Here is a 25,991-nt window from a genome sequence, read left to right on the forward strand (position 1 = left end):
GGGTATGTAGACAGAAGCAGGGCCGCTAACACAGACGTCCTATAACAGAGGACAGCACAGATAAGAGATCACTGCAGCCAAATTGGTTTGTGATTGGCTGGCTTCCATAATGAACCAGGAAATGACCCGAGAGAAACGCAACATTAATGGGACCGGTGCCTTCTCCTATTTTCTCCAGCTGTCTGCCCCTTATTACCTTTTTGATCTAGGCTCTCTCTCTCTCTCTTATTTTCTTTTCATCAGTTTCTCATTCATCTCATCTCTCATCCTTTCTTTCATTCATTCATTCATTCTCTCTTTCTTTCTTTCTTTCTGTCTGCATTTTTGCATTTGCTCCATTTTTCTTTTTCTTGTTTATTCGCTTTACTCTCTTTTTCTCCGTCTCTCTCCCTGCTTTCCCTGTCTGTTGTGAAGAATGAGCCATAGCTTGGCCTTAGCAAAATGATAGATTCTCCTTAATGACCGTGGGCCCACCGCAATGTTATTACCGTAAGCCATCCAGATACAACTGATGCACAAGTGCACATGTGCATAAAAAGGTATAAATCCGCTGCCACAAGGCAGGTATGTGCTCGCTAACGTAGCTCTAAGTGCCAATTAGAACCGATTCAGTTCCTGGCTGCTGTTTCTGATGGCCGTCCGACCCGTCAGACCTCTGCACAGTGCAGATTTAGCTTGACACTGCAACAACCGGCTACATCGATGGCCTCTTATCACTTTTATTTTTATAATGCTTTTTATTTATAGAGCTGTTTACGTCTGGTGGTGTTTCACTTTGAGGCGTGAGGAATTTTGCTGCTGTAGTGAGGTCAGAGGCTTAATGTGCCTTGGTCTTGGTCTAGTAATTGAAATTGCCTAATGCGTTTTTTTGTTGTGTGTGTGCGTGTGTGTGTGTGTGTGTGTGTGTGTGTGCGTGTTTGTGCATGTGTGTGTGTGTGTGTGCTCCAGGTGCGCTGAAGACTCTCCCCAGGCCAGGCAGCTGTTGTCTCTGACTCTGGACAGGTTGAGCCACACTCTGCTCCTGTCCTTCCCCTCCTGTGTGGTCAGAGTCCCGGTGGCACGGTGCCAGCTCTACTCACGATGCATGAAGTAAGTCTACGCCGTGTTATGTTCTGGAACATAATGGGGCAGCAGGGTGGCATTCTTCAACCGCAGGACCTGGATTCATGGCCCTGTGTTGGCAATCATCCATCCTGCTGGAGGATCCTTGAGCAAAACACTGAATCCTTCCAGTACCAGCTCTAGGAGTGCTACTCTGAAGCTGACCTCTGACCTCTGACCTCCCTGTGGAGGTGGGCAAGCAAAAAATAAATAAAAAGAGAATTTCACTACATGGATCAATAATGTATCACAACAACTCAACAACCACTGTGGAGATGCCTTGAGCAAGGCTTATAGCAAATGATAATAAAATGTCCCTCTAAATAGGATGAAAATATAATAAAACCTGTTAATGTTGTAATAATAAATGTCAGTAAATGTAATAATATCACATTATTACATTAACCAGCAATTGTTAAACGTAAATGTAAACAATTATAAGCAGGTAATAACTCAGTATTGTGTATTAACTAAATGCTACTATTACATCATCAGTTAAAAGTATGTTACACCCTAATAATCGCCGGTTAATGTAATAATGTGATATTACATTTATCGGCAATTTGTTACATTAACAGGTTTAATACATTTTCAACCTATTTTGAGGGACATTATATTACATTTTCTGTTAGTTATTAATTTATCAGTTGCTCCAAGACTCTTGAGCCCAAACCGCTCCAGTGAAGCTGCTTACTTGTTAAGCTTACAGGTGTGAATGTGTGTAGCTGTATGAATGTAAAGCAGGGCAGTGCTGGAAAATTTCTCTATATATTTATAACATTAGGATATATGCACCTACACACACACACACACACACACACGCACAGAAATACAGACTCACATGCCCTTACTGGCACTTTACTGAGTCTTGATGCCTCTGGCTGTTGCCTGTTAGGGCCCACTGACACACTGACACACACCACCACACACACTACCACATCAGGCATGCAATGTGTGCATTGAACCAGGTGAATCACAGAGGCGTGTAATCCAGAACACATTAAGAAAGGCCCACATGCTGTCTGGGGTGTGTTTAGTGTGTGTGTGTAATGTGTTTAGATGTGAGTACGGGTTAATGTACTGTATGCCTGTGTTTTCGGGAGATTTTAGTCACGCTTCAGCAGCTTCGTGTCTGTTGTTTTTTTTAGTTCTTTGAAGAGTGATACTGAGTTTTGTTGTTTGTTTGTTCTGTCTGGTTACAGTTTATTGTGTTTAATGTAGCCTACTTTTTGGATGTATTATCATAAGTTACTGTGTGTGCTTGGCGTTTGAAAGCTGCTGCCAGTAGAATTTGAAACTTGCTCAATCAGTGTTAGATGTAGCTTTGCAACTACGGTGGCCAATCTATGTGTAACAAAATAATATTTTTATATGAATATTTTAGTTTATAGATTGAGCTAGTTTTTGCATATCAGGTTTGGAATTTATTCAATTTGCCCAATGCTAATGATACAGCGCTCGCTCACCTTGTATTCAGTAATGCTCGCTCGCCCAGTGTTTTCTGTCACAATGTGTGTTTGTGAGATATTTTTGCTGGCGAATATTTTAGCTACAACTAGATCGAGCTAGCAAAGCAGCTTTGCCTTACAGATGTGGAGTTTGGGTAGCTAACTAAACATTTTGGCTAACAGGCTAATATGATACTGAAAGACAGCTAACCTACCGGAGCGTGGATATTGGGACAATTGGGTTAATGAATGCTTGTCCTAATTATTGCAGGACTGTAGTAACTTCAACTGCAGCAACAGTTGATGCTGCTCACCTAGCTAGGCGCTGTGGGACTGGACAGCATCTGTACTTGTCTGTGTATGTGTTTGCCTATAATATAATAGAATACTTTAATGCTACAAACGAGTGAGGCGGTCCTCTCCCTGTTTTGGTTGAGGCTTCTCTTTTGTGCTGTGAGTCCTGCACATTTCACGCCAAATCATCCCCCGGGACACACAAAGTAAACACATAGAACACAACAAAGAATAAACCAATTTTCACTGCAACGGTCTCATTTTTTTTTACTATGCTATCAAAATTAATTTGAGAATGATATATTGAGGTTAATATCCTACACGCAGGAGCTATAAGTGAGTTTCTGTGTGTGCTTTCCTGCAGGAACTGCATAGCGTCCAGGGACCCGTACTGCGGCTGGACCAGAGGCAGCACCTGCTCCTTCCTCAGACCTGGGACCAGGTAAGACTCCCATCTGTCTGGACAGACGTCACTCTGACTCACACACTGTCTCGCTCTGCTTCATATACCTGCCCCGTGTCAGCCGACAGCTGCTGCTCTGACTGTTCGTCATACCGACTGTCTGCTTTATTTTTCTGTCTCGGTCTTTATATCTGTCTGTACTTTACTTTTTTACCACATCTCCGTCTGTAGCCTCTCTTTGAACAGAGTGTTTTTTTGTTTTTTTGTCATTCCTCTCAAGGTTATCTTCCTGAAAGCACACCTAGAGGACCACCCGTAGAGACATCCAATATATTATTTATCTGGTCTGGAAGTTCTTAGTTCTAAGTGTGACTATTTGAGCCTCGGAGTAACATCTGTGTCCTCTAAGTAGCCTGTCACACCGTCTGCTCTTTGTACAGTTATTGATTCAGGATGTCTGCTGTTGGTGTTAAACAATGCTACATTCTTTCACTTAGCTTGCTATCAAGTGGTGGCCATATAACACTGTCTGTGTGTGTGTGTGTGTGTGTGTGTGTGTGTGTGTGTCTTTGTATGTGTGTGATTTTGCCTATGTCTGTGTATGGGGATGTTTGTGTGCGTGCTTCTCCAGTCGTATAGCACTGTCTGTGTGTGTGCGTGTGTGTGTGTGTGTGTGTGTGTCTCCCTGTGTCTGCGTGTGTTTGTCTCTGTGTATGTGCGCTTGTGCTTCAAAAAAGTTGTGTGCGTGTGTATGCATTCATCTGTGTCTATGTCTGGTTCTATGTCTGTGTCTGGCTGTGTGGGTGTGTGTGTGTGTGTGTGTGTGTGCGTGTGTGTCACCTCTCTCTGCCTGCTACTAAAGCCTGGCTGGCTGTCTTGGCAGCTCACCTCTAGTTGTGGGTTGCCTTCCTCCTCTCCGCCCGCATCCAGTGAAATCAAATCTCTCTTTAGTCAGGCTGCTTATTGCATTAGGCGTTCAAAACACAGGTATAGTGCCAGCAGAACAGACAACGAGGGCCTTAAAGACCACCTCAGGCTGCCTGCTTATACTATTAAAGGCCTCTGTGTTGGTCTTGATTTGATTTACCAAGGGCGGTCAACTCGGCAATCGATTTTGCATTGAGTTGTTGTGGATTTCCGCTTTGTGGAATAATGCAACCTCTCTTTGCAAACTGACGCTAGAGGAGATCATGTAGGATCTCAGCAGTTGCCATTATATAACATTAGATTGTAATCTGGACGATATTGGAGGAAGAGAAATAATGCATTTTTCTTATTACAGTAGTTGTTCTGTTTGTTCATATTGCTTTATAGGAAGCAAAAGGTGGATGTTTTGTTTTATTACTGTAGCTATGTGTGTGCCAGTTTATCCCATGTTCATTTTGTTCACAGTTATTATCCCACTGCTAAACAAGGTGAGGTGGGCTAGAGGGAATGAATCCTTCATCTCATTTAGCTTCTCCCTGTCGAGAATACGGTGACAAAACACTACCATTATATAGTAAACAACTACTCTCTAGATTGCCATCCTGCCGACAGTGTGTACAGTACTCAACACGTACAAACTCACACACACAGACACAGAGACGAACACATACACACCCCAACGTACACACAGCAGCGCTAATGTATACAAACTAAATAGCTCACAGTCTGTGAGAGGCAGCCAACTGAACACAAAACATAATTCTTTATTAAGATGACAAGCGCTGTAGATTCACAGCACTGCCCAGCTCATTTCTCACAGCGTTTCCTACAAATTAAAAGCCTGAATGCTGGCTGGGTTGCAGTCTGGGCCTTTAGCTAATTGCAGAATACTGTACTCACTTGTCCTCATGAGGCTGTTTCAGCAGCCATGGGACATTCCTTCGCACTGAAAAAAGGGCTCTTTGTGGGCTAAACAGTGCTTCTGCTTGAAGAACTACTTATCAATAGTTGTTCCATGTGGACCCAAAGAGTTCTTCACTGGGTTGGACTGTGATTTTCCTTAACTCAAGACATCGAGAGACAGCACCTCTGCGATTAGCGTTATCCGCCCATATAAACCAGGAAATTCAAAGATCATTATCTGATCGTCAGTAAAAAGATGTTGGCCAGCATGCACCAAAACATGCTCTCTTCCCACAACCAGGCTTGTAATTTTAAAGAAATCTCTTTAAAGAACCAAATCTCCATATCTCCAAGATCTCCAAGTCTTAGTGAAGTTTCAAGTCTTTGGTCACAAGGCTGAGTTAAATCTCAGACAGTCCGTTTAAACCACAACATGGAAAATTTACAACCAGCTGATTCTTATTTGGCTAGTCGTGTGTCAGGCATTGGCTAAATAAAATAGTAAAGTCTCTGTAGCAGACTCCATGCTGCTGTTGGTTTTATCAGAACCGTGCATCAGTGACATTTAGATATGTCAGTCATGCACAACCGAAATAGAAAAAAACAAACATTTTATACAATGCAACAATGACTGCAGTTATTTTACAGATGCTCAATGTTCACGAGTCACTAGTCTAGAGTCCAAGTCAAGTCTGAAGTCAAATTTGAGTGTGAGTCACAAACTTGAGTCCCCGCTAGGCAGTCAATATCTAATTCAATCGTTCAAACCTTCAGGTGTAAATCTAGACGCACTGTGCAATGAGCGCCAAGGCAGCATGTAACTCAACAACTGTGCCACTGTGATTAGCTTTCTCTGCCCACGTTGACTAATGTATGCATTTGCTACATACTTGGTCAATGTGCACACTGACCGCTCAGTGTGTATATCGAATATTTTCCCACGTCTGATATCCAACATCCAAACCAGAATGAAGAACCCTGTGTGGTTCTTACAAAGGTTCCTTCATACAGCTGATTTAGAAAATGTCATTCTTTGTAGCACCACTTTATAGCTCTGTAAAACAAACTCTTTGGTCAGAGGGTTATGCTATTGCACAACCCAAAAAAATTACTTTCTGATATTGTGCAGAACCCTTTTTGTTAAGAGAGCATGTTCAAATTAAATCACTTCTCCAAGGCCTTTTGAGGTTGAAAAGTATTTTTTTCTTGTAACATTCATGCTTTCATAGTAAATGTACATGTTCACTTATGTAGCATGCACATGTGCGCACACTCGCACACTTAATCAAACACACACACACACACACACACACACACACATACTCATAGTCTGTCGATAGTAACTTGGTGCTGTTTCCCCTGATACGAGCCATGTCTAAGAGCAGTTGTGTTTTCCTTGGTCTCGTGAGCACCTGGTCTCTCTGTGCTATTCTCATTTCCTCTCTGGTTCCTCAGTCTGTCATATGTTATTGTCAGGCCGTCCTTTGAGTTTTCCATGGTCTCCTGTTCCCCAAATGGGAAATGAGTTTTAAAGCACAGGGATAAAGCTGCAGCATTACTTTCAGAGATGAAGATATCATTCCTCTAGAAATGGTATTGTGGGAAGTTTTGTTTTGTTGACCATGTTGCTTTCACTAACGTTACAAATTCTCTCTGGTCCAAATACTTTTTCATAAAGGTCTAATAACAATGTAGTCATGAGGGTAATTACAAGTTGATTGAAAATAATTATTAAACAAGTACAATTCTCTCATGGTAAAACCTTTGTTTTTATGTCCTGCCACCATGGTACACGGTATGCAGGACATTATGGCGTAAATTATGATGTCTGTCTGTCTGTCTGTCTGTGTGGAGACACATTTTTGTGAACACAATAACTATATAACTAATAACAAAACATAATAGAAACTTCATATTCGCACCACAGGTTCCCCCTATACAGCAGACAATCTGATTAGATTTTGGAGCCCCTTGCTGCATAAATTTGCATATCAGTGAGGACTGATTTCCTTGAAACTACTATAACTCCTTAATGCTTTAAGATACAAAGATCATATTGATACCGCCCATGTGTTATGCGAAGAAGTATGCTGACATATAATTAATTGCATTAATTACCAATATGTGGTAATTCATGCAATAATTAGCGTAATTAATTGCCTCATTAGCATAACTGCTTATGTTTAATATTTCATGGTGATTATGGCTGGACATTAGGCATCTCAAGTGCCTCTTGTTTTCGTCTGCACTTTCCTTGAATCCTTACATTTATATAACATGTCTACCTATGTAGCTGGTGCAGGAGCATGTGCGATATAACCTCTCGTGTAACTTGCTGTCGTCCGCTGTAACATTGCGATAGTTTTCCTTTATCAGAGTGGATCTGTGCTGTGGTGTCAGTGGCCAAGCTGCTGCATGCTGCCTCTGTGTCTTCTGATTAATGACTGTGTCTCCTCTCCTCTGCAGACTGCCGTTCGAGCAAGATGTTGAACAGGGAAACGTGGCCCACTTGGGTGACTGTGACGGTAAGAGGAGTGATTCTCAGTGTGTGTGTGTGTGTGTGTGTGTGTGTCTGTGCCAATTCTGTAAGTGTTATAGCTCATAGCTCTCCTGTCCTACTCGGGTCCTTACATAACGTCTTCCTCTCCAGGGTAAACAACGTGATACAGTAAAACAGAGAAAGGGCCTGGTAGTTTCAACTCACCTCAACAGTGTATATGGGAGAAATCCGCAAATAAACAGAGAAACAAGTCCCAATCCATCTCAGTACTCTGTAGAATCTCTCTTCTCCCAAGAGCAACCGCTATCATGCAACATAAGGATGGCCTGCTAGTCTCATTTTGTCTCAGAACTGGCAAGAAAATCCCCATGTATGTTTTAGTTAACTTTGTTCTTCTTGCTGTTTACTCTGTCCTTTGGTGATGTTTAGAAGCTCTTAGTCGTATGCTATCTTTGCTTTGGTCTGGTAGATTTTTGTTGCGTACTGTATACATCTGACTAATTATATTCAACTCCAGCTGAATTTCCCTTGATGTTTTTTTTCCTTTTTCTTCTTGTCATCATGAAAATAGCAGTGGCACACAGCAAAGTGAAATCTCCAGTCTAGATACACAGCAGTGCCGGCTACTCCCATGGTTCCCCCTCGCTTTGATCTGAGCACTAATTCCGATGAGGCATTCGTGCAAATTAATCCTATGCCTCTGCGAGTTCCCCGAGTTCATGTGCCACGCTCCCTGAGAAAAGAACAGATAAATATTGCATAACGGGAACCGCGAACAGCTCTAATCCTGTTTCAGATGGAGCTCTGTTTGATGCTGCTCTCTCACTTTGGGTCCTCTGACCACCGAGCCCCGGGGGGAACGGCCCCTGTAACCGACTTCGCTGACGGTCGTTCCATACATGGTGAAGTTAAGCTGGTTGTTTGGCCTCATCAAGGTGCTCTCGGCCCTCGATCCCATATCTATCTAGTGCTTTGTAGAAGTTACGGAGAACCTGTTTGATGCTGATTGAACCTTACTGTTGGTCCAGCGTGAACTCTGAAATGCAGATTTACATGCTGTGAACACAAATTATGTGAAAATTACATTCCTCAATTGGATTCTGTAACAGCAGCACAAATTGGACATGGTATTTTCAGCTAAAGGTTGGCTAACGGTTAAGTTCAGGCAAGTAAAACAACTTTGGTTAATGTTAGGGAACGGCTTTGGTCGTAGTTACATAAGAAAAATTTCCGCTAAAAATTAAAACTTCACAAATTGAACTCTGGTCGCCTGCCACCCCAAACACAACACCTTACTACACTCTCTACTGCACTACTTCAGTGTGAGACTACTTTTTTTCGTGCTGGGAACACAGAATTTTAACACTTTACGTGTCACCAACACGTAATTTGGTGTTAACAAGTCATGTTAATTTCATGTATTTGTGTGAGATCAGGTTGTCCTGGTCAGTGAGCGTCTGCAACAGCTAAAATCCCACTCTCAATGAGTCTGTTTTGTAGGATAGATATTGCCGTGCATCTATCCTGCATCCATCCTGCACTTGTGGCCACTGCAAATTATTATTCATAGAATGTCGTGAAGTAAACCTGAACAGACATATTATAATACAAAACTCTCTCAAATGACTAGACGACTCCTTGCACCTTCCAGTTGCTGAAATATCTGTGGAGTAATTGCATTCCAAATAATTTATCTTCCACAAGGGAACTACATACGCTGTTGTGCAGGAAGCTTGTAATTAAAATTGTAACTTCTACGATCGTCACTGTACTTCTGCGCTACACCAGTGGGTGAGAGATGAAGATAAGATACGATGATGCTCATTGCTAATTAAATACTTTACGGCCCCAGTCTTGGATCCTCTTCTGTGCTGAACTTGTTATAGTGCAAGGTCCAAGCAAAAATATGATCGCTCCGATTTTTACTCATCGAATATCTCCGTTACAAAGGGATGAAAGCGGTGGCTCTCCAGCAGAGCGGGTGGTGTCCCGGTGGCTGCTCCTCTTGAACCGGTGTCAGATAGGGATGTATTGTCCTGCCTTTGAGGATGTGGCATGGGGCTCACTGAATTTCTGAGCTCTGAGGCATGTTTGATCCCTCACCTGATCCTGTCATGAAATATGCCGGGGCTCAGTTCTGTTGACCGAGGTGAGCTCTGTTGTCACTAGATGAACGACACGGCGGCGTTGTCACGGCAGGAAAGTGAGCCGGCATCTATCTGTCGGCTGCCAGAATCACTTACACAACACTTTGTCTCAGATACGGTGATGAACTTAGTGCCGCAGCCTCTCTTTTCATCATATCTCTTTTTCATTTGACACTTTCTTTGTCTCTGATATGGATGCTATTTCAGTTTTTCCTGTACCTAGTTTCCGCTGAGCCCATCATTCTCTGTCTTCCTATAAGACAGAGATTCTTTCGGCCAAATGCAAACTCAATAGGCAGTCAGAGGAAGACAGAGAGGCTTGTTATGACAATCTGTCACTGACACCGTTAGACTTTGAAAACTTGTGAGGAATGATCTTTATTCCGACATCACTCTCTCACACATTTGCCTTGACTTAATTTCTTTCTGGCGCCTGCGCACCTGCTCTATATTTGTCTCATTGTCTGTCGGCTTTTTTCTCTGTGCTTCTCTTTATGTGCCTTCTTCTCCTGCACACACACAGGACATGTTCTCTACACCTGTATACACACACACACACACACACACACACACACACACACAAATTCCACAGGGATTTGGATTGGTGGAATAGACAGAAGGTTTTTGGTTGTTGAATTTTTCATATCTCTATATTGGACCCATTCCACCTGCCTGTATCTTGACCCAGCAGATGGGAGGTAAGATACGGTCTGGCCTATCCATCTCTCTTCAGGGAAATTCAGCAATCTCATTTTCAGTCTGTCTCTCCTTACTTCTTTCCTTGAGTAAGAATCTTTCTCCGCAGTGGCATCGGACTGCCTCCGTGTCAAATTAGCGTCTGCTGGATTTTCCCTCTCTGGCCCTGTCGCATTCAAAATTCATTATGATAATCACAAAAAACCTAGCTTTCTCATCTCTATTTAACATATTAGGCATAAGGTTTCCAGTGAGGCAAATGGCCAGGTTAAAGTTAAGGTTGGGTCGGTTGCAATCAGCTTTTTAGGTGAAAATAATGACCAGTTTTGGCTTTGCAGCTTGTCTAGAGAGGAACAGCCGGTGTACTGGGCCACAGTCTTAGCTCCAGTGCCTCGTCTCTCCTGCATGCCTCATCTCTCTCCAGTCCCACTCTGCACAGCCTTCACAGCAGCTTTGTCGTCAGGCCTCGAAGGGAGATGGATGGACGGCCTCACTTAGAGCCCAGCTAACTACCTCCCCTTTTCTCCTTAGCCAGAGAGAAGCAGTTGCTGGAAGGAGAATCGATTTTCATCTCCCCTCTGGCTGATGGCGGTCGAATAGATATCAATGGTGAATCTGTAAAGGGGAAAGGAATGGGTTGAGAAGAGTAGAGGAGAGGACGGGAGGAGAGGTTGGGTAAATCAGATCAAGGAGTACAGAGCAGAGCAAAAAAGAATGAGTGAGACAGAGCCAAGAGAATGAGGGTGAGGGGGATTGAGAGATCATAGGAAGACGGGGAAACTTTGAGCATTGGGGAAGGGTGAAAGAGTTCAGGAGATCAGAAGTGAGGAGACGTGAGGGTGAATAAGGGACGGAGCGAAGTGATTGGAAGAGAGGACGGAAAAAGTGAGGTCAGAGGAGGTGAGAAAGAGAGGCGGGGGGGGGACTAATCACACCCGAAACTGAGAAGAAGAGGAGGTTGAAGGTGGATGAAAGCTTTGAGAATAGGGGAGGTGAGGGAGAGGTGGTGCTGTTGTCACGGGTGCCAGGCCGGGTCGGTGTGACAAATGGACTGAGAGAGCCACCGGCGGCTCCTCTGCCACAGAGCCGTCGCCGGCCTCCTCAGCCGGGCTGCTGGCCAGGCTGTAACTCTGCCTGTGTGATGTGAACCGCCTGCCTCTGACCCTCCCAGTACACATACCACACGGCCTCATCACTTTGTCACACTAAGGATTCCCTCTGTCTTTCCTAGTTCACACTATCTACTGTATATCTTTACTTTGTATCTTTTATTTTTTCTTCATTCTTAAGTGAGGATACCTTTCTATTAGGACTGCAACTAACGATTATTTTCATTATCGAGTAATGTAGCGATGATTTTTTTTTTTTGATAAATCGATTAACCATTTATTCTATAAAATGTAAAAAATAATGCCAAATGCCATCACAAGTTACCAAAGCCCAAAGTGATGTCTTAACATTGCTTAGTTTGATCAGCCCAAAAAAAACCTGAAGTAAAAGCAAGCAAATCTTCCAAGCATTTGTGAAGCTGTAACCAGCAAATGTTTGCTATTCTTACTTGATAAATGATGAAAACGATTAATCGATTATCAAAATTATAGCCGATTCATTTTCTGTCAATCGACTAATCCATTATTGTTTCAGCACTAATTTCTATACCACCATTGAAACACTGTAATCAGACAACTGCAAATGCAGGTAATAAGTAATAAGACGACAGTGTAAGATCAATATAATTTTGGGCAAATATTTGGGCCAGTAGAGTCTAGCCAAGGGTAATATGTATGGATGGCTCACTCTGTATCATCATACTATAAAGCAAGGAATCTCTGTATGTGTGTCCTTCGCATATCTCGAGAACCGTTCGTCCGATCTACTTCACATTTGGCGGGTGTATTGCTGGGGACCCAAGGACGTGCAGTGTCGGATTGGACACGCAACACGTTCAATATTAATAAACTTCGAATAAACAAGTGAACAGCGCTCTGTGCAGCAGCAGGGCTCAAAGCAAGCAACTGGAAGCGCAGTGTCGAGTGTGATGTTTGTTTGGATGAGCGGTTCTCTGAGATCTTCACAGAGATCACCCCACACACACACACACACACACACACAAATCAAATATCAGTATGTAGAGACGTGCCGCTCCTCTAAACCCACTCTGATCAAAGCAGATTTAGGAAGCACATCTTTTAATTGAGGTGATCTGTAGTGGGAAGGCCACTAAGATGAAAGAGATGAGGTCAGAGAAACATCTGGGTTCATGCATAGGTGTGTGTGTGTGTGGGTGTGTGCATGTGTGTGTGTAGAGGTGTGTGTGTGGGTGTGTGTGCATTTATCAGCAATCAGATACAACGACCCTGACTGGCTCTCGCAACCACAAAACGGGGTATACACTGCACCTGGAGGCCTGGTGTTGGTGTGTGTGTGTGTGTGCATTGCGTGTGAGAGAGAGAGAATGCATGTGTGTGCATGCATACATGTATGTTTGCTGGCTCTAACGTGTGTATGTGTTCCATTAAATGAGGCTGTACGTCAGGGTGTGTGAGGATTTCCGTGCCCTCTAAATTACTACTGGGCTCTTCACGGAGTGCAGCTCAATCACCGTGACAATCTACAGCTGCATTTATTCTGGATTCAGGCTAATGATGTTTGAGTAGAGCGCACTCCGCTCGCAGGAAACTCTTAACTGACTCTGAACTTCTGTTTTGTGTTTGTGTGTGTGTGTGTGTGTGTGTGTGTGTGTGTGTGTGATTGTCTCTGTCTGCGTGTGCAAGTATATCAGTAGCGGATCGTGGGGTCATACACAGGGCCTTCAATGCCATGTATGACCCCCTCCAACCAACCAAACACACACACACACACACACACACACACACACTTCGTATATAGATTTGAGTGTCCTCGTATGTGCATTTGAGTGTGTGCTTGAGTCGTTGTGTGTGTGTGTGTGTGTGTGTGCGTTCATCTTAATGTGTGTGCGTATGTGTGTATGTCAGGTAATATAAACCATTTCTGTAAACAGCATAATGAGTGGGATTTGGTTCAGGCGTCAACAGTCGGTATAAGGTGTCAGATCCACTTACGGCGGGTTATTGCGACGTGGCGATTGGCTGGGTTCGGTTTTTCCAGGTCGTGACCCCAGCTGACAGGCAGATCAGTTACAGCGTAAATGTGGGCTAAACGGGCTGTCAAATCCCCGACCTCTCCCTTTTTATTTGCCATGAGGGTCTCTTAACTCATAAAAATGAGGTAACACAGCTCATGGAAAGAGGTTGGCAACTAAACATTTTGCTGGGGCCGCTGCAGCAGCCTCAGAAACGGAGAGCGCCTGAATTTTCTTGGTGGCAAAAAAAAGCTAAAGATACCCTCAGTTTGTTTTGTTGTTTCGCAGGCGTTTGGGGAAACAAGTTGAATTGTGTTTGCACAGACAGCTCATCAGCTAAAGTCAACTCTGTTAAACCAGCCATCAAATAGGACTGTGGGGGGTGGTGGGGGGTGTGGGTGGGAGGGTGGGAGTGGGGGGTGCTGCCGCTGCAGGAGAGACAGTCCCGCCTCAGCACGTTCCCTTGTTGTTCCAACTCAACACTTTCTCAAACGCGCGTTTCCTCTCTGGCGATGTCTGTTGATAAAAGCAGAGTAGGCTTTCTGATGAGAGTGTGCATCCGACAAAAACCATACATGCACCAAACACGGACACACACACACACACACACACACAGATATGCACACACATACACATTCGCCACCCGTTTTGCTGTGAACTCACTCAGCCGTAATGACATAGCTGGTATCGCCACAGTGTAGCTACAGATGGAAGCAATTATGGCGTTGTGAAAATATTTCCTGAAGAAAGGCAGTGTTTTGACTGGTGGAACAGCGGGTTGCAATCACTCGGTAATTGAGGTCCACTGAAACATCAATGAGGCGAAGGCAGATTGGAGATTCCATGTTGTGGCGTCATGTTAAAGCGGGGATGACGATCACCGCAGAGCAGGGACCGGCTCTCTCTCTCTCCCTCTGTCTGTCTTTCTGGTGGTCGCAGTGTTGCAGGGAGCTTTGTGCAGGAAGGAAAATTTGTTGGCAAATTTACGACTGTGGTCCGGTCTAATTCCGTTCTAATTGCTGCGGCTTGGAGAGGGGCCTGTGTTGAGGCTTAGGAGGAGGAACCTATAAAGCCGACACAGTTCTTTGTATTTACATAGCAGTTAGTTAAAACAGAGCATTTTAAGTCCGCTGATGATAAATGCGTTGCCCTGTAGCTTGAACCCCAGCAGACAACGAGAAAGAGAAAGAGAGGGGGGAAGCATTCAACGCAGTAGTTCATTTCGGTCTGATGTGGTCTCCTCTTTCAGACCGAGACTGAGAGAGGGCTCTGTAACCTTGACGCCAGAGTCGTCCTCCCTCCTCCCCTCTCTCCCTCCGCTGTCACTCCTCCAAGTCAGACGCCAAGGACAGAGCGAGAGGAGAGGGAGAGGGAGTGAGAGAGAGAGAGAGAGAGAGAAAGTAGAGAAGCGGAGATAGAGGGAAGGCGGTGTGGTGTGTATAGCTGTGCATCCCTAGACGCCAGACTGCGTTCTAACTCACACATCTCCCCTCTCCCGAGGAGCTTCTGAGTGGCTGGAAGAACAGAGCTGATCCCCTCTGTGAATACTGAGGCTTGGCTGATGAAATATGAGGACCTGTGTGCGTTATGACAAGTGAAGTGTGTGTATGTGTGTGGGTGGGTAGAGGGGTGGGTACGTGTGTGTGTGCGTGGGCGTAGGAGAAGGAGGAGGGGTTTGAATATACTGTACGGTGTGTGTGCAGTTTTTTCAGCGTAGAGATAGGGAATTTGCAATGAGTTCTAAGACGATAAGAATAGCAGCATCAGCCTCCTGAACACTCGGCGAGGTGCTAGGACTCCTGAAGGGCTTCTGCTCTTTCATCCGACTTCTGCCAGCGCTCCTCTGACTTCTCCCTCCACTCCTCGCATCTCCTTCCCCACAGCAGCAGCATCTGAGAGAGCCTCGCAAAACACCGGGTGTCTGCTGACCCCCTCATGGGTATGTTTGTCTGTGTGTGTGTGTGTGTGTGTGTGTGTGTGCACGCTGCGTACCACCTGTGGTAAAGGCCAAGTTAAAAGAGGGTGTTGCTGAAATGGTGCCAAGTGATGGACCAGCAGAACAAACAGTTATGTGAGGGGATCTATTGCCTGTAGACACACAGTTACTCACACACACTGTACACACGCACACACTCACACACACACACACACACTCACACACACACACACACACACACTGCCATCACCACCATCTGAACCCCCTGGCACAGCTTATTGTCTATAGAATTCAACAAATGTCAAACACCAGCTTTTGTCTAATATGGATGCGCTTATGCACACTCATACATACATACACACACACACACACACACACACAGCTGCAGCTGATGAAGAATAAGTGCCTCGGGCAGCTCTGTGACCAGTGCTGAACGATAGTCCTCCAGCAAACTGCTGGTAGGACCTGGGGAGCGCTGTAATGCCTCATCTGAAAGTCCTGCAGTGTGACATCCAAAGCGCTGTCACTGCTCTCTCTGCTGAGACCACTGGGGATTGTATCTGTGTCTATCATTCAGACAGTAATCGACTATGGCGAGTTCCTCTAACTCCCCGCATCAAGCAACACCTTTCCCCCGCTCTGCGACACATCAATAACCTCGCGTGCTTCTTTCGCACGCGCTCCCTCTCTGTCTCTCTCACCCACACCGTCTCCATCTCATTCTCTCTCGCTCCGTCTATCTATCTCTGTGTGTCTCGCTTTCCCTCCTTCTCTTTCTCTCTCACTTCTCTCTATTTCTCTTCCTGTCTTCCCCCACTCTCTCTATCTCTCTCCCTCTTACTCTCTCTCTCTCTCTCTCTCTCTCTCTCAGCCTCTTCCCCTCTCTTTCACCCCCAGGTCTGTCACAACACCGCTGTATTGATCACCTTAAAGCCCCTTTAGTCCGGGTCAGCAGACAGACTGTGAATCTGAGCGTTCACTCTGCTCAGGACCGGCCTGATGGTCTGATGGCCTGATGGCGTGTTCACCTGAGAGGCCTTGGCCTGCGTCACAGCGGAGACATTTTATTAAAGACCTCCCGTAAATCAGCGGAACAGGCGGGCGGGTGAAGGAACGGGGCGAGAGCATATTCAATCAGCCAACCAGATGGTGTAGAGCCCCAACACAAGGCCTGATGGTTTAATCATTCTGCTAAACCTTCAGAAATTTGTATCGGGAACAGGTCCAACACTTCAGCACTGGGGGTGTTAACATAAAAAACAAATTGGCCTGTGTTTTCAGCTGGTGGCCGTATAGCATAGCGCAGTGCGTGCGTATAGCTCTGATATATGGATCTACCATGTGAGAAAGATTAAGTTGGAATTGCCTGGTACATGATTGGGGAATGAGAGATATGAACCCCCTGGGCAGATCGTTAGACTAATGCTATGCGAACTTGCTCCCCAGTTTACTGCCTGTCACATGTTTGTGAATATTTATTATTAGTTTCCACGGTGTGCTTTTCCTTTGCTCCTAAAATGAGAATATCAATTACCGTCCAACTCTACAGCCAACACCGTAACCCCCAAGCCATATAGGTTATGGGGGGAAAGAATAAAAACGACATCCTACCGAGAAACACACACACACACATACACACGTACACACATGCACTTTCACTCACACACACACACACGTTGCTCTGGAAAACAATTTATTTCACCACAGCGTCCGCCACAGCCCACTTGCTTTGTTTGGATTGGATGCAGCTGAAACTGCTAACAGACTCGCCCTTGTTAAGCTGCATTTTGTTAAAGGTTGACCAGATTGGGAAAACAAGGTCTCCTGATATAATTGAATCCATAAACCCCAACGAGGAACATTCCTGACAGCAACATGTGTGCACAGACTGTGAAAAAACATTTATGGAGAACAAAAAAACTCTTAAGTTTTGATTAGACGACACAGGGAGGCAGTCAGCGTCCTCTGATGAATTTAACACGCAGCATCCCTCAAAGCAACTCCAGACTTACCTCCTTTACCCCAAGCAGAGAGAGATCTTTCTCTATAAGCAGGAAAAGGGAGAGAAAAACCAAGAGACAGCTAGACACACAGGAGAGTCAGATGAAGAAAGAGGGAGAGAGGAGAGAGAGGAGAGGAAGTAAAAGAGAGAAACAGAGGAATGTATAGGCGGCAAAAGACTCCTGCAGGTATGTAATTATGCAGTCATCATCACAAACCTTGACTCTGAGCCAGCCAGCTCTGCCCTCCCTAATAGGCCCGGCTGAAGACCTGAATCTATTAACAGCAGGTTTTTCGGCAGAGATTTTATGGAATTTTAATTGCAAACACATGGCCGGCGTACATAAATGTTTTAACATATTGATCAGTTGGGTGAAAGACAGGCACGTCCGACCGGCCCTCAGGAGTTGTTGTTGCTGGGTTTTATTTATTTATATGTTTATTTTTTCCAGGAGTCACGCAGAACTCTCCAGCAGTTTTCCCGAGCCGCGCTCTGAAAACACTGTCAGACAGGGACCGTAAATGGTTTTACAATCATCCCGAGAGTAAACACTGTTTATGAGCTAGCAAGGTTTAGTCCGAGCGAGGAACTCTACGGTGTGCCTGCTTCTCTCTTTACAGCACTTTAATTCTTTCTGACTTTCCCCTCCATCCTTGACCACACATTAGTGTCAGCTTCACAGCTCACAACAGGAGGTGTTTGGTGTGTGTGTGGTGTGTGTGTGTGAGAGAGAGAGAGAGAGAGCGAGAGAGAGAGTTGGGGTTGGAAGACAGGATAGAGTTGGGGAAACAGAGAGAGAGCATATATGCTGAAATAAAAGTAATGGGGATGGTAAGAAAGGAGTAAGAAAGAGGGAAGGAGGAGGATGTGGTAAAAACAAGAGACCAAATACTGCCTGCAGTCTTTCAACAGAGGAAAAGGAGAGAGGAGGATAATGAGCAAAATCACTGAGCCATGGGTGTAGGCAGTGCATGCAGTCACTTATTAACACACACACACGCACACGCACACACACTCAAACATATAGACACACGCATACACACACTAGGGCACACATGCGTTGACACGTGCATCCCTGCCGTTAATGCGCGCATAAACACATTAACATGCAGAGAAACGGTGGATTCTGGAGATGAAAGCCCCTCAGATCACTGGCGGTACACTGACACAGTCGTAGCCTATCAGGCTCAGAAGTGTGCGCTCGTGGCATCGACAGGTCCACTGGGATGCTGTGAAGCCTCTTTGTTCTGTTTTGATGTGCTGCGTTTTTAATACATGTATTCCGACTCTCAAACCGAATAGAAGTTCCACTGCCCAGCTTTTGATTAAGAAGTTCATCGAACTGCAGGCGGGCCCGAACAGTTCCCAAAATTAATTAGTTAACATCCGAAATAGCTAACGTCTCCTGACAGTAATCAAAAACAGTGTTGCGTATAAGGAAAAACAGGCTCCTTGGTGCCATTTTGTGGCTTTGGCGAGGGATACGTGTGTCTTGTTTCTGTTAGTGTCTGCATGCTTTCAGTCACCACAGTACGGTAGCTCAACCTCACTGACACTGGGTTTAAAAATCAATAACTTCCTTCCCCGACCCCTCCAACCCCCAATCCAACTCTAACTCCCTCTCTCGCTCACACACACAAATATGTTCAGATTGCCATCGCCGAAAGGCCTGCCAATCTGTGAGCATGGGCCTGTGATCTAATGCAGTTGTTCTCAAACTTTTTGGCTCATGACCCCTTAAAACGAAGCGATGCCTGCTCACGAACCCTCTGCACAGGCTGCATAATGCAGAGTGATGAACAATTCACCCAAAAAATGATTTTCCCTTTTCAGGTCATTTCATTTGATTATCAGAGGAGGCAGAGAGGCTGGAAACTATTCAATATTTCACAAGAAAAAGGGAAAGATTTGAGAAAAAGTCCGAAAAAGTACACATGATGATACATTTTTAGTAGAAAATTGTTTTTTTCCTATCCCACAAATCATCTCATGACCCCCCAAAATTATCTGGTGACTCCTTGGGGGGGACCCGACCCCCAATTTGGCAACCACTGCTCTAATGAAGGGGAATGTTCAACTACTGGAATCTGTGGAATGGAGGGAGGGAGAGGAAAAATGAGGAAAGGAAGACATGAGGAAAGAGTGAAGGAGAGCCACAAAGATGACTTTCATTTAGCTCGGACGAACATGACCCCAGTTTATATACAGCGTGTATCGGAGGTTCATATTAAATTTTATCATGCAGGAACTCTCCCCTCTCACACGTTGACCTTGATTTTAGAGTGTATGAGTGAAAGTTATTTACTTCTTCTTTGAATTTTTGAGTTGTTATTACTCCTATCATGCCGCCACCCCCTGCTGATCAAAGAACTGGTGGCTAAGAGAGAGAGAGAGAGAGAGAGACAGAGAGAGAGAGAGAGAGAGAGAGGGATTAACAGCTAACAAAGGGATTGAAGGAGGGAGGATGTGAGGTATGAAGGAACAGACAACGGCAGGTTAGAGACAAAGGAAGACTAATGCTAAAAGAAAATTGGAAGTATATGTGTGTACCGTTTGACTTCCAATATGACAGTTTACTGGTTCATACACATAAATGCACAAAGACCCATTCCATCTCCTGTATTAACTCTCCTCCTCTTCAAACTCCTCTCCTCTTCTCTCCTCTCCTCTATAATCCCCACTTATGTTGTCCTCTCCTTTCATCTTCTCACCTCTTTTCTCTCCTGTTTTCCTCTCCCACGCTTCCGTCTTGTATCGTCTCCTCTCTTCTCCTCCCCTTTCCTCTCCTCTTCTCTCCTCTATAATCCTGTGTTATCCTATCCTCTCCTCCCCACTCCTCTCCTCTGTTGTCCTGTCCTCTGCTCACCTCGTTTCTCTTCCGTTTTTCCTCTCCTCTCCTCTCCTCCACTCCTCCTCTCCTCCTCTCCTCCTCTCCTCCTCTCCTCTCATTGTTCCACTGTAATTGGAGCTGCAAGCCCCAAGACAAGCTCAGTGTGTGTCAGGCTGACAGGCAGGCCCGTTGGCTTCTATTAAGCTTTAATAAGTGAGCGGGATGGGAAGAAGAGAGTATGAAGTAGTTGAAGGGAGGAGAGAGCGCGCATGCTGCTGCTTCTACTGTCACCCCTCAGTAGGATGCAGAGAAACTTGTCCACCGTCACACACACACACACACACACACACAGACACACACACATACACATCTCCCCAGTCTCCATCCATCCACCCCCTTCATTTTCATCTGCTTTTTCACTCTACAGCTAATGGCTAAAGCTTCTCTTCACATCCGGAGAGACAGAGAGAGAGAGAGAGAGAGAGCGAGAGAGAGAGAGAGAGAGAGAGAGAGAGAGAGGGATAATGAACATATCTGTGTGTCCATATGAGAGAGAGAGAGAGAGAGAGAGAGAGAGGGATAATGAACATATCTGTGTGTCCATATGAGAGAGAGAGAGAGCAAGAGAGAGAGTAGAAAAGAGGAAACATACTGAGTGTGACAGGGCAAAGTGTGCTTCAGTCATTATCGGGAAAAGGCCAGTCATTCTCCATGCAGCAGTTTGCCACCTAAATACATGCGCACACACACACGCAAGCACACACAAACACACATGCACACACAAACACATATACACACACACACATACACACCCTTGTCAAGACGTCTTCTCCTGCATGAAGACGACAGGACTATTATCGCAGCGTGCAGAATTTAATCCGAAGTGCCACACTGCAGCCCCGGACCACAGTTGGGGTAAATGTTAGAGGAATATCTGCAGCCTCTGTCTCCGAGCTTGGGCATGAACAGTTCCAGATGTGATACGAGAGAGGAGATTTGCGGCTTTGCCATTACGTTGTTCCGTTGTTCTGAATATTCTGCGGTTCCAGTGCTACATTTTTGTTTACAAAGTCATCAAGGCTGCGGTTGTAGAAATATCAAGCCATGAATCAATTCATTACCTGATTTCTCAAACTCCTCTATGGCGGTGGACACTCTAAGTGAACATGGCAGTGCCTGTAACCTCCAAATGCCTTTCTTGGTGCAGCATCTGCTGCCCCCAGGAACACCCTTGCTGAGGAGAAGAATGGTAATGTAATTGAAACTGGCAGTCATTCCAAACTGAATATTGGCCTGAAACATGAAAATAAATACTGCATGAATCAGGGCTATGTTTAGGCTGGCGTAACAAAGATGCCAACAATGTGTTCAGATCTGCCCAAGGAGAAAAGAACTCCCAGTGAACAAATGCCAAAGTCAATATAAACATAGGAGAACATGGGTGCTTAAATGAACACACAAGGGCTAAAGGGACGTCTGTGCTGGTTAGCCTATGTAACCATGAGCTGGCTGTGTGACAGCCTGAAGGAAGGAAGTGAGGAAAGATATTTTGTGAGCCTGGAATTATAAGCTTCCATCTGCGCTCAGAGTAATTTCGAGATATTGAGCAATAAAGTGTTCACGTCCCATAGGGTAAAACTAATATAACCTTCTAAATAAACCTTAATACCCAGTTAAATAAACACTTCGAAATACATAACTTCACCCACATGCAAAGACTTACTTGTGGAGCAATGTTATATGAACAATTCATTTTTGACCAAACTATATGATGGAAACTTATTATTTCAAGATCAAGATTTAGAACTAGAGCAACGAAAAAAGGGAGTAAAGGAGGGAATGAGGGAAGAAGGGCTGTGGCAGCAAGCAAAGAAAGAAAATGAAAAACAAATAAGAGTTATGTTTGGCAATACCACCCAACATAATACTGCTGATAAATTGCAATCTGTGGTTATTCAGGAGGACCTGACAGTGAATTGAACTGTACTGTGCGTGTCACATAATTAACAGGCTGTAACTAAGCCTTGTGTCCACATGTATCACTGAGCCTATTGGATTGGTGATAAAGTACTAATTACTGCTGAAAAGGGCATTGATTGACCAACAAGGCCAGCTGATTAATGCGAGGCCTCGGTCAATGGAGACTGTTGACGACCTGTTGGACTCACACTGATAGAGTTGGGGATCTATTGTCCAAGCTTTAAGGAGCGATTACATGTGTCTGGAGGTAGACGAGTGGTTCAGTTATACTCATTTTTGACCTTCATTTTTCTTCATGCCAATCGATTCTGACTAAAATCTCGCCAATTGATTCACTATTGAGCTATGCTTTATAATTTATAGATTTTGTCTCCAAAAGCAAAAAAATACAGACAGGGTGAGTAGACAACCCACTTCCCTCTCTAAGAAAATAAATATATTGCAGTATCTATTGCAGAAGCCATACCTGAACTATAGACGAGGAGCTAATCTCTGCCTGGTCTCTAGGTGGCAAAGTAACATACTAGCACATTACTAAATGTTAAATGTATGTAGGTTGATATGTAGTCTACTGTTTATTGTTTTTTTCTTTCACTATCCCTTCGCACAGTATGTGAGGTCCTGTTGTCCCCACATTATGTGTGTACTTGTTATTTGGTCATTTTGAGAGTAATATACACTACCAGTCAAAAGTTTGGACACACCACATTTTTCTTTATTTTTTACTATTTTCCACATTTTAGAATAATAGTAAAGACATCAAAGCTATGAAATAACACAAATGGAATTATGCAGTGACCAAACAACAAGTGTCAAACAAATCAAAACTATCTTATATTTTAGATTCTTTAAATGAGCCGCCCTTTGCCTTGATGGAAAGGCAAAGGCTTTGGAAAGAAATTCATACATAGGCATCAACTTCACTGTTTATATTTGTCTAAGAAACAAATTTCAAGCATTTAAGCATAAGCCTTTAGATCAAAAATACAATGTACATTCAATCAGGTGTGTCCAAACTTTTGACTGGTAGTGTAATTCTGATTTTAATATGTGCACGTACATGTTAAACAAGTACAACCCCGGCTCCGCACTACAGTACAACAGTCTGTCACAAGGTTTTAGATGCCATTCCCCAGCCTCATGTCAATGAGTAATAGTTTATTATGCCAAGCCACAGCCACATTAATTAACCACCAGGCTATTCCATACTACTTGCGCCACAATCGGCTCCATTTGTCCCCATTAAAAATAAATTTGTCAGACAATAAAAGTATGTTTGTTTAAAAGCCGCCGCTGTTCCCTGTATGTTCATTCTTCCTCCCATTCTTTGTCACACTCCTCCTCTGTTCTGTGGGTTAGTGAGTAAGTGGCTCCCAATGTCTATTAATGACATCCATTTATTTTCTGTGTGAAAGGATTTATTCCTCTGTCCTCACGGAGACAGTCCTCCCTCTGCTGCTGTTGGTGTTGTAATTTAAGAAACATTTACTATGTTTGTCTAAGGCCCCAATTGTTCGAGTTTGCTTTCGGCAACTTCTCTCTCCCACTCTCTCTGTCGCTCTCTCTCTCTCTCTCTCTCTCTCTCTCTCTCTCTCTATTTCACTCTTCCTTTCATCTACTTTTTTCCAATCTGCTCCCCTGGCATAATTTCATTGTATTTGTTGGTGTTGGTCCCCGGAGCTCGCACAGCAAAGAACAACTTTTCTCCTGGCATTTTCCTAATTGATCCATGGCAGCCTGTGCTGTGGTCTTGCTGTATTCCTATCTTCAATAATTCATAAACTCTTTTCTCCCGGGGAGTTCATCTCATGTTCTTATACAAAAAAAGACAAAAATTCATGGTCTTTTCTCCTGATACAGTACCCCTTTTTCTATAAACACGGCACTTTAAGTTCACCCTTGCAAAGACTTTAGACTTTAGAATATAAATGCAGTAAGGAGAAAAATGCCAGCATAATTATTGGAGCAAATAGGAATACATGTAAGTTTTGAATAAATATACAGTATCGGAGCTGTAAATCATTACTCACCATTAATGCCAGGCTTGGCATCTTCTGCCGTAACGCTAATGTTGTGAAACACGTCAGGGTTGAGAGCAATTCTCAATCAGGAAGACAGTTATTACAGCTATTAAAATCACCATCCACTTTAGGTAATGAATGCAATTAGCCATTACACCAATGGCAGAGCTACCTTGGCTGGAGAGCATTCCGCCCTTCCCACCCACAGAGGGGAGAGAGAAAATAGGCCATTTTGTCTTCGTGTTTGTAAACTCCCACATGTTTAATACAGGAAGTATACTAATGCTTTTTAGCTGCTTCCGCAAGTTGACTGATGGCCCTCTTTTTCTGTGTGATTGTCGTCGTCCCCCCCCCTCTCTCTCTCTCTCTCCCTCTCTCTCTCTGTAGGTCTGCTGCTCCCAGAGAGTTTCATGGAGGAGCCTGATGGCCTGGTGTCAGTCAACCTGCTGGTGGTGTCTGCGGTATCAGCCTTCGCCACGGGGGCCATCCTCTCTGGCCTCGCCGTCTGCTGGATCATGAGTCACAGACACCGCCGCTCTCGAGGCTCCGGGGCCAGTGGCGCCCGCCGCAAGGGAGAAAAAGAGCAGAGCATGCTGGGTCAGGGCCGCAGCGGATCGGTAATGAGCGTGACGAGAACCAGCGGCGGTGAGAGGCGCCGTTCGCAGGCTGACAACCCCTTCGTGACCCCCAACGGCTGGCCTAAAGGAGAGATGGACCCAGGCTTGCTGCCCACCCCGGAGCAGACCCCGCTGCAGCAGAAACGGGCCATGCGTCTGCCAGACACCGACTGGGACCAGAGCCAGACCTTCCTCACCGCCGTGGGGACTCCCTGCCCCAACAACTCTGTTATCTACCTGAGCTCCAAGTTCCTGCATGGTGGAGGAGGGGGCGGAGGGATGGTGCGGTTAGAGGACCCAGGGGAGGTGGTGCTGCCCCCCCACACGGAGCGCCAGCGCTACCTGGTCCTCGCCACCCAGAGAGGGGATCACGGAGGCAGCCGCCCCGCCGGCACCCTGAGGAACTCAGCAGGAGAATACATCTACCCGGCCACGCCGCAGGACTCCCCCGACCGACGGAGGGTGGTTTCGGCCCCCACTCCCCACATGGACTATGGGGAGCCTCGTTGGAGCCACGAGGGGCTCAACTACAACAGCAACAACGGAGCGCCCTACCCCTCCCAGCGCCAGGGCCTCATCAGGCCCGACATGCACGGGCCCCGAGGGCTGGGAGAACTGGCTGACTTCAGCCACCTTCTAGGGAAGAACGTGGGAGAGCGCACCCCCAGTGGCCAGTGAAGTGTAGTGTGCCATGACACCAAGCTCTCTCTGAAAACCCATTCCCTCCAACAGTAAACTGGAATAAATCAACCCCTCAGACTCACTGTCCCTTTCCAACCTCACCCTGTCTGTCCTCTCTCACTGTCATTCAATGTTCTGACATCATTCAGCTGACTGAAGAGGCTGACTCCTGAAGCCAGCCATTTAGAGAGAGAGAGAGAGAGAGAGAGAAAAAAAGAGAAATAAAGAGAGAGTTGAAAAAGAGGAGAAAGCTCTCCTCATGGCTCCTTTCCTCTGCTCTTAATCTGAGGCGCACCCCTCTGCACTGTAAGTGGTACGATGCACAGAGCTTGACCTTTACACCGCAGGACAAACAATAAGGAACAGAGAGGGGTGCAAAGGAAGGGACATATTTTTTGAGAA

General features: G+C 45.0%; 1 protein-coding gene across 1 annotated transcript in view; it reads left to right on the plus strand.

Annotated features, from left to right (window-relative positions):
• The window catches only part of sema6bb (sema domain, transmembrane domain (TM), and cytoplasmic domain, (semaphorin) 6Bb), a 55,705-nt gene extending 30,119 nt beyond the window's left edge, over positions 1-25,586 (plus strand). Inside the window, exons 13-16 of the mRNA XM_071921947.2 lie at positions 949-1,089; positions 3,208-3,285; positions 7,543-7,601; positions 24,679-25,586. Coding sequence (XP_071778048.1) covers positions 949-1,089; positions 3,208-3,285; positions 7,543-7,601; positions 24,679-25,586 — 1,186 coding nt within the window. The remainder of the gene's footprint in view (positions 1-948; positions 1,090-3,207; positions 3,286-7,542; positions 7,602-24,678) is intronic.
• Positions 25,587-25,991: the final 405 nt, after the last annotated feature.

The sequence above is a fragment of the Centroberyx gerrardi genome, chromosome 9 (genome assembly GCF_048128805.1).
Source record: "Centroberyx gerrardi isolate f3 chromosome 9, fCenGer3.hap1.cur.20231027, whole genome shotgun sequence".
Taxonomy (NCBI): Eukaryota; Metazoa; Chordata; class Actinopteri; order Beryciformes; family Berycidae; genus Centroberyx; species Centroberyx gerrardi.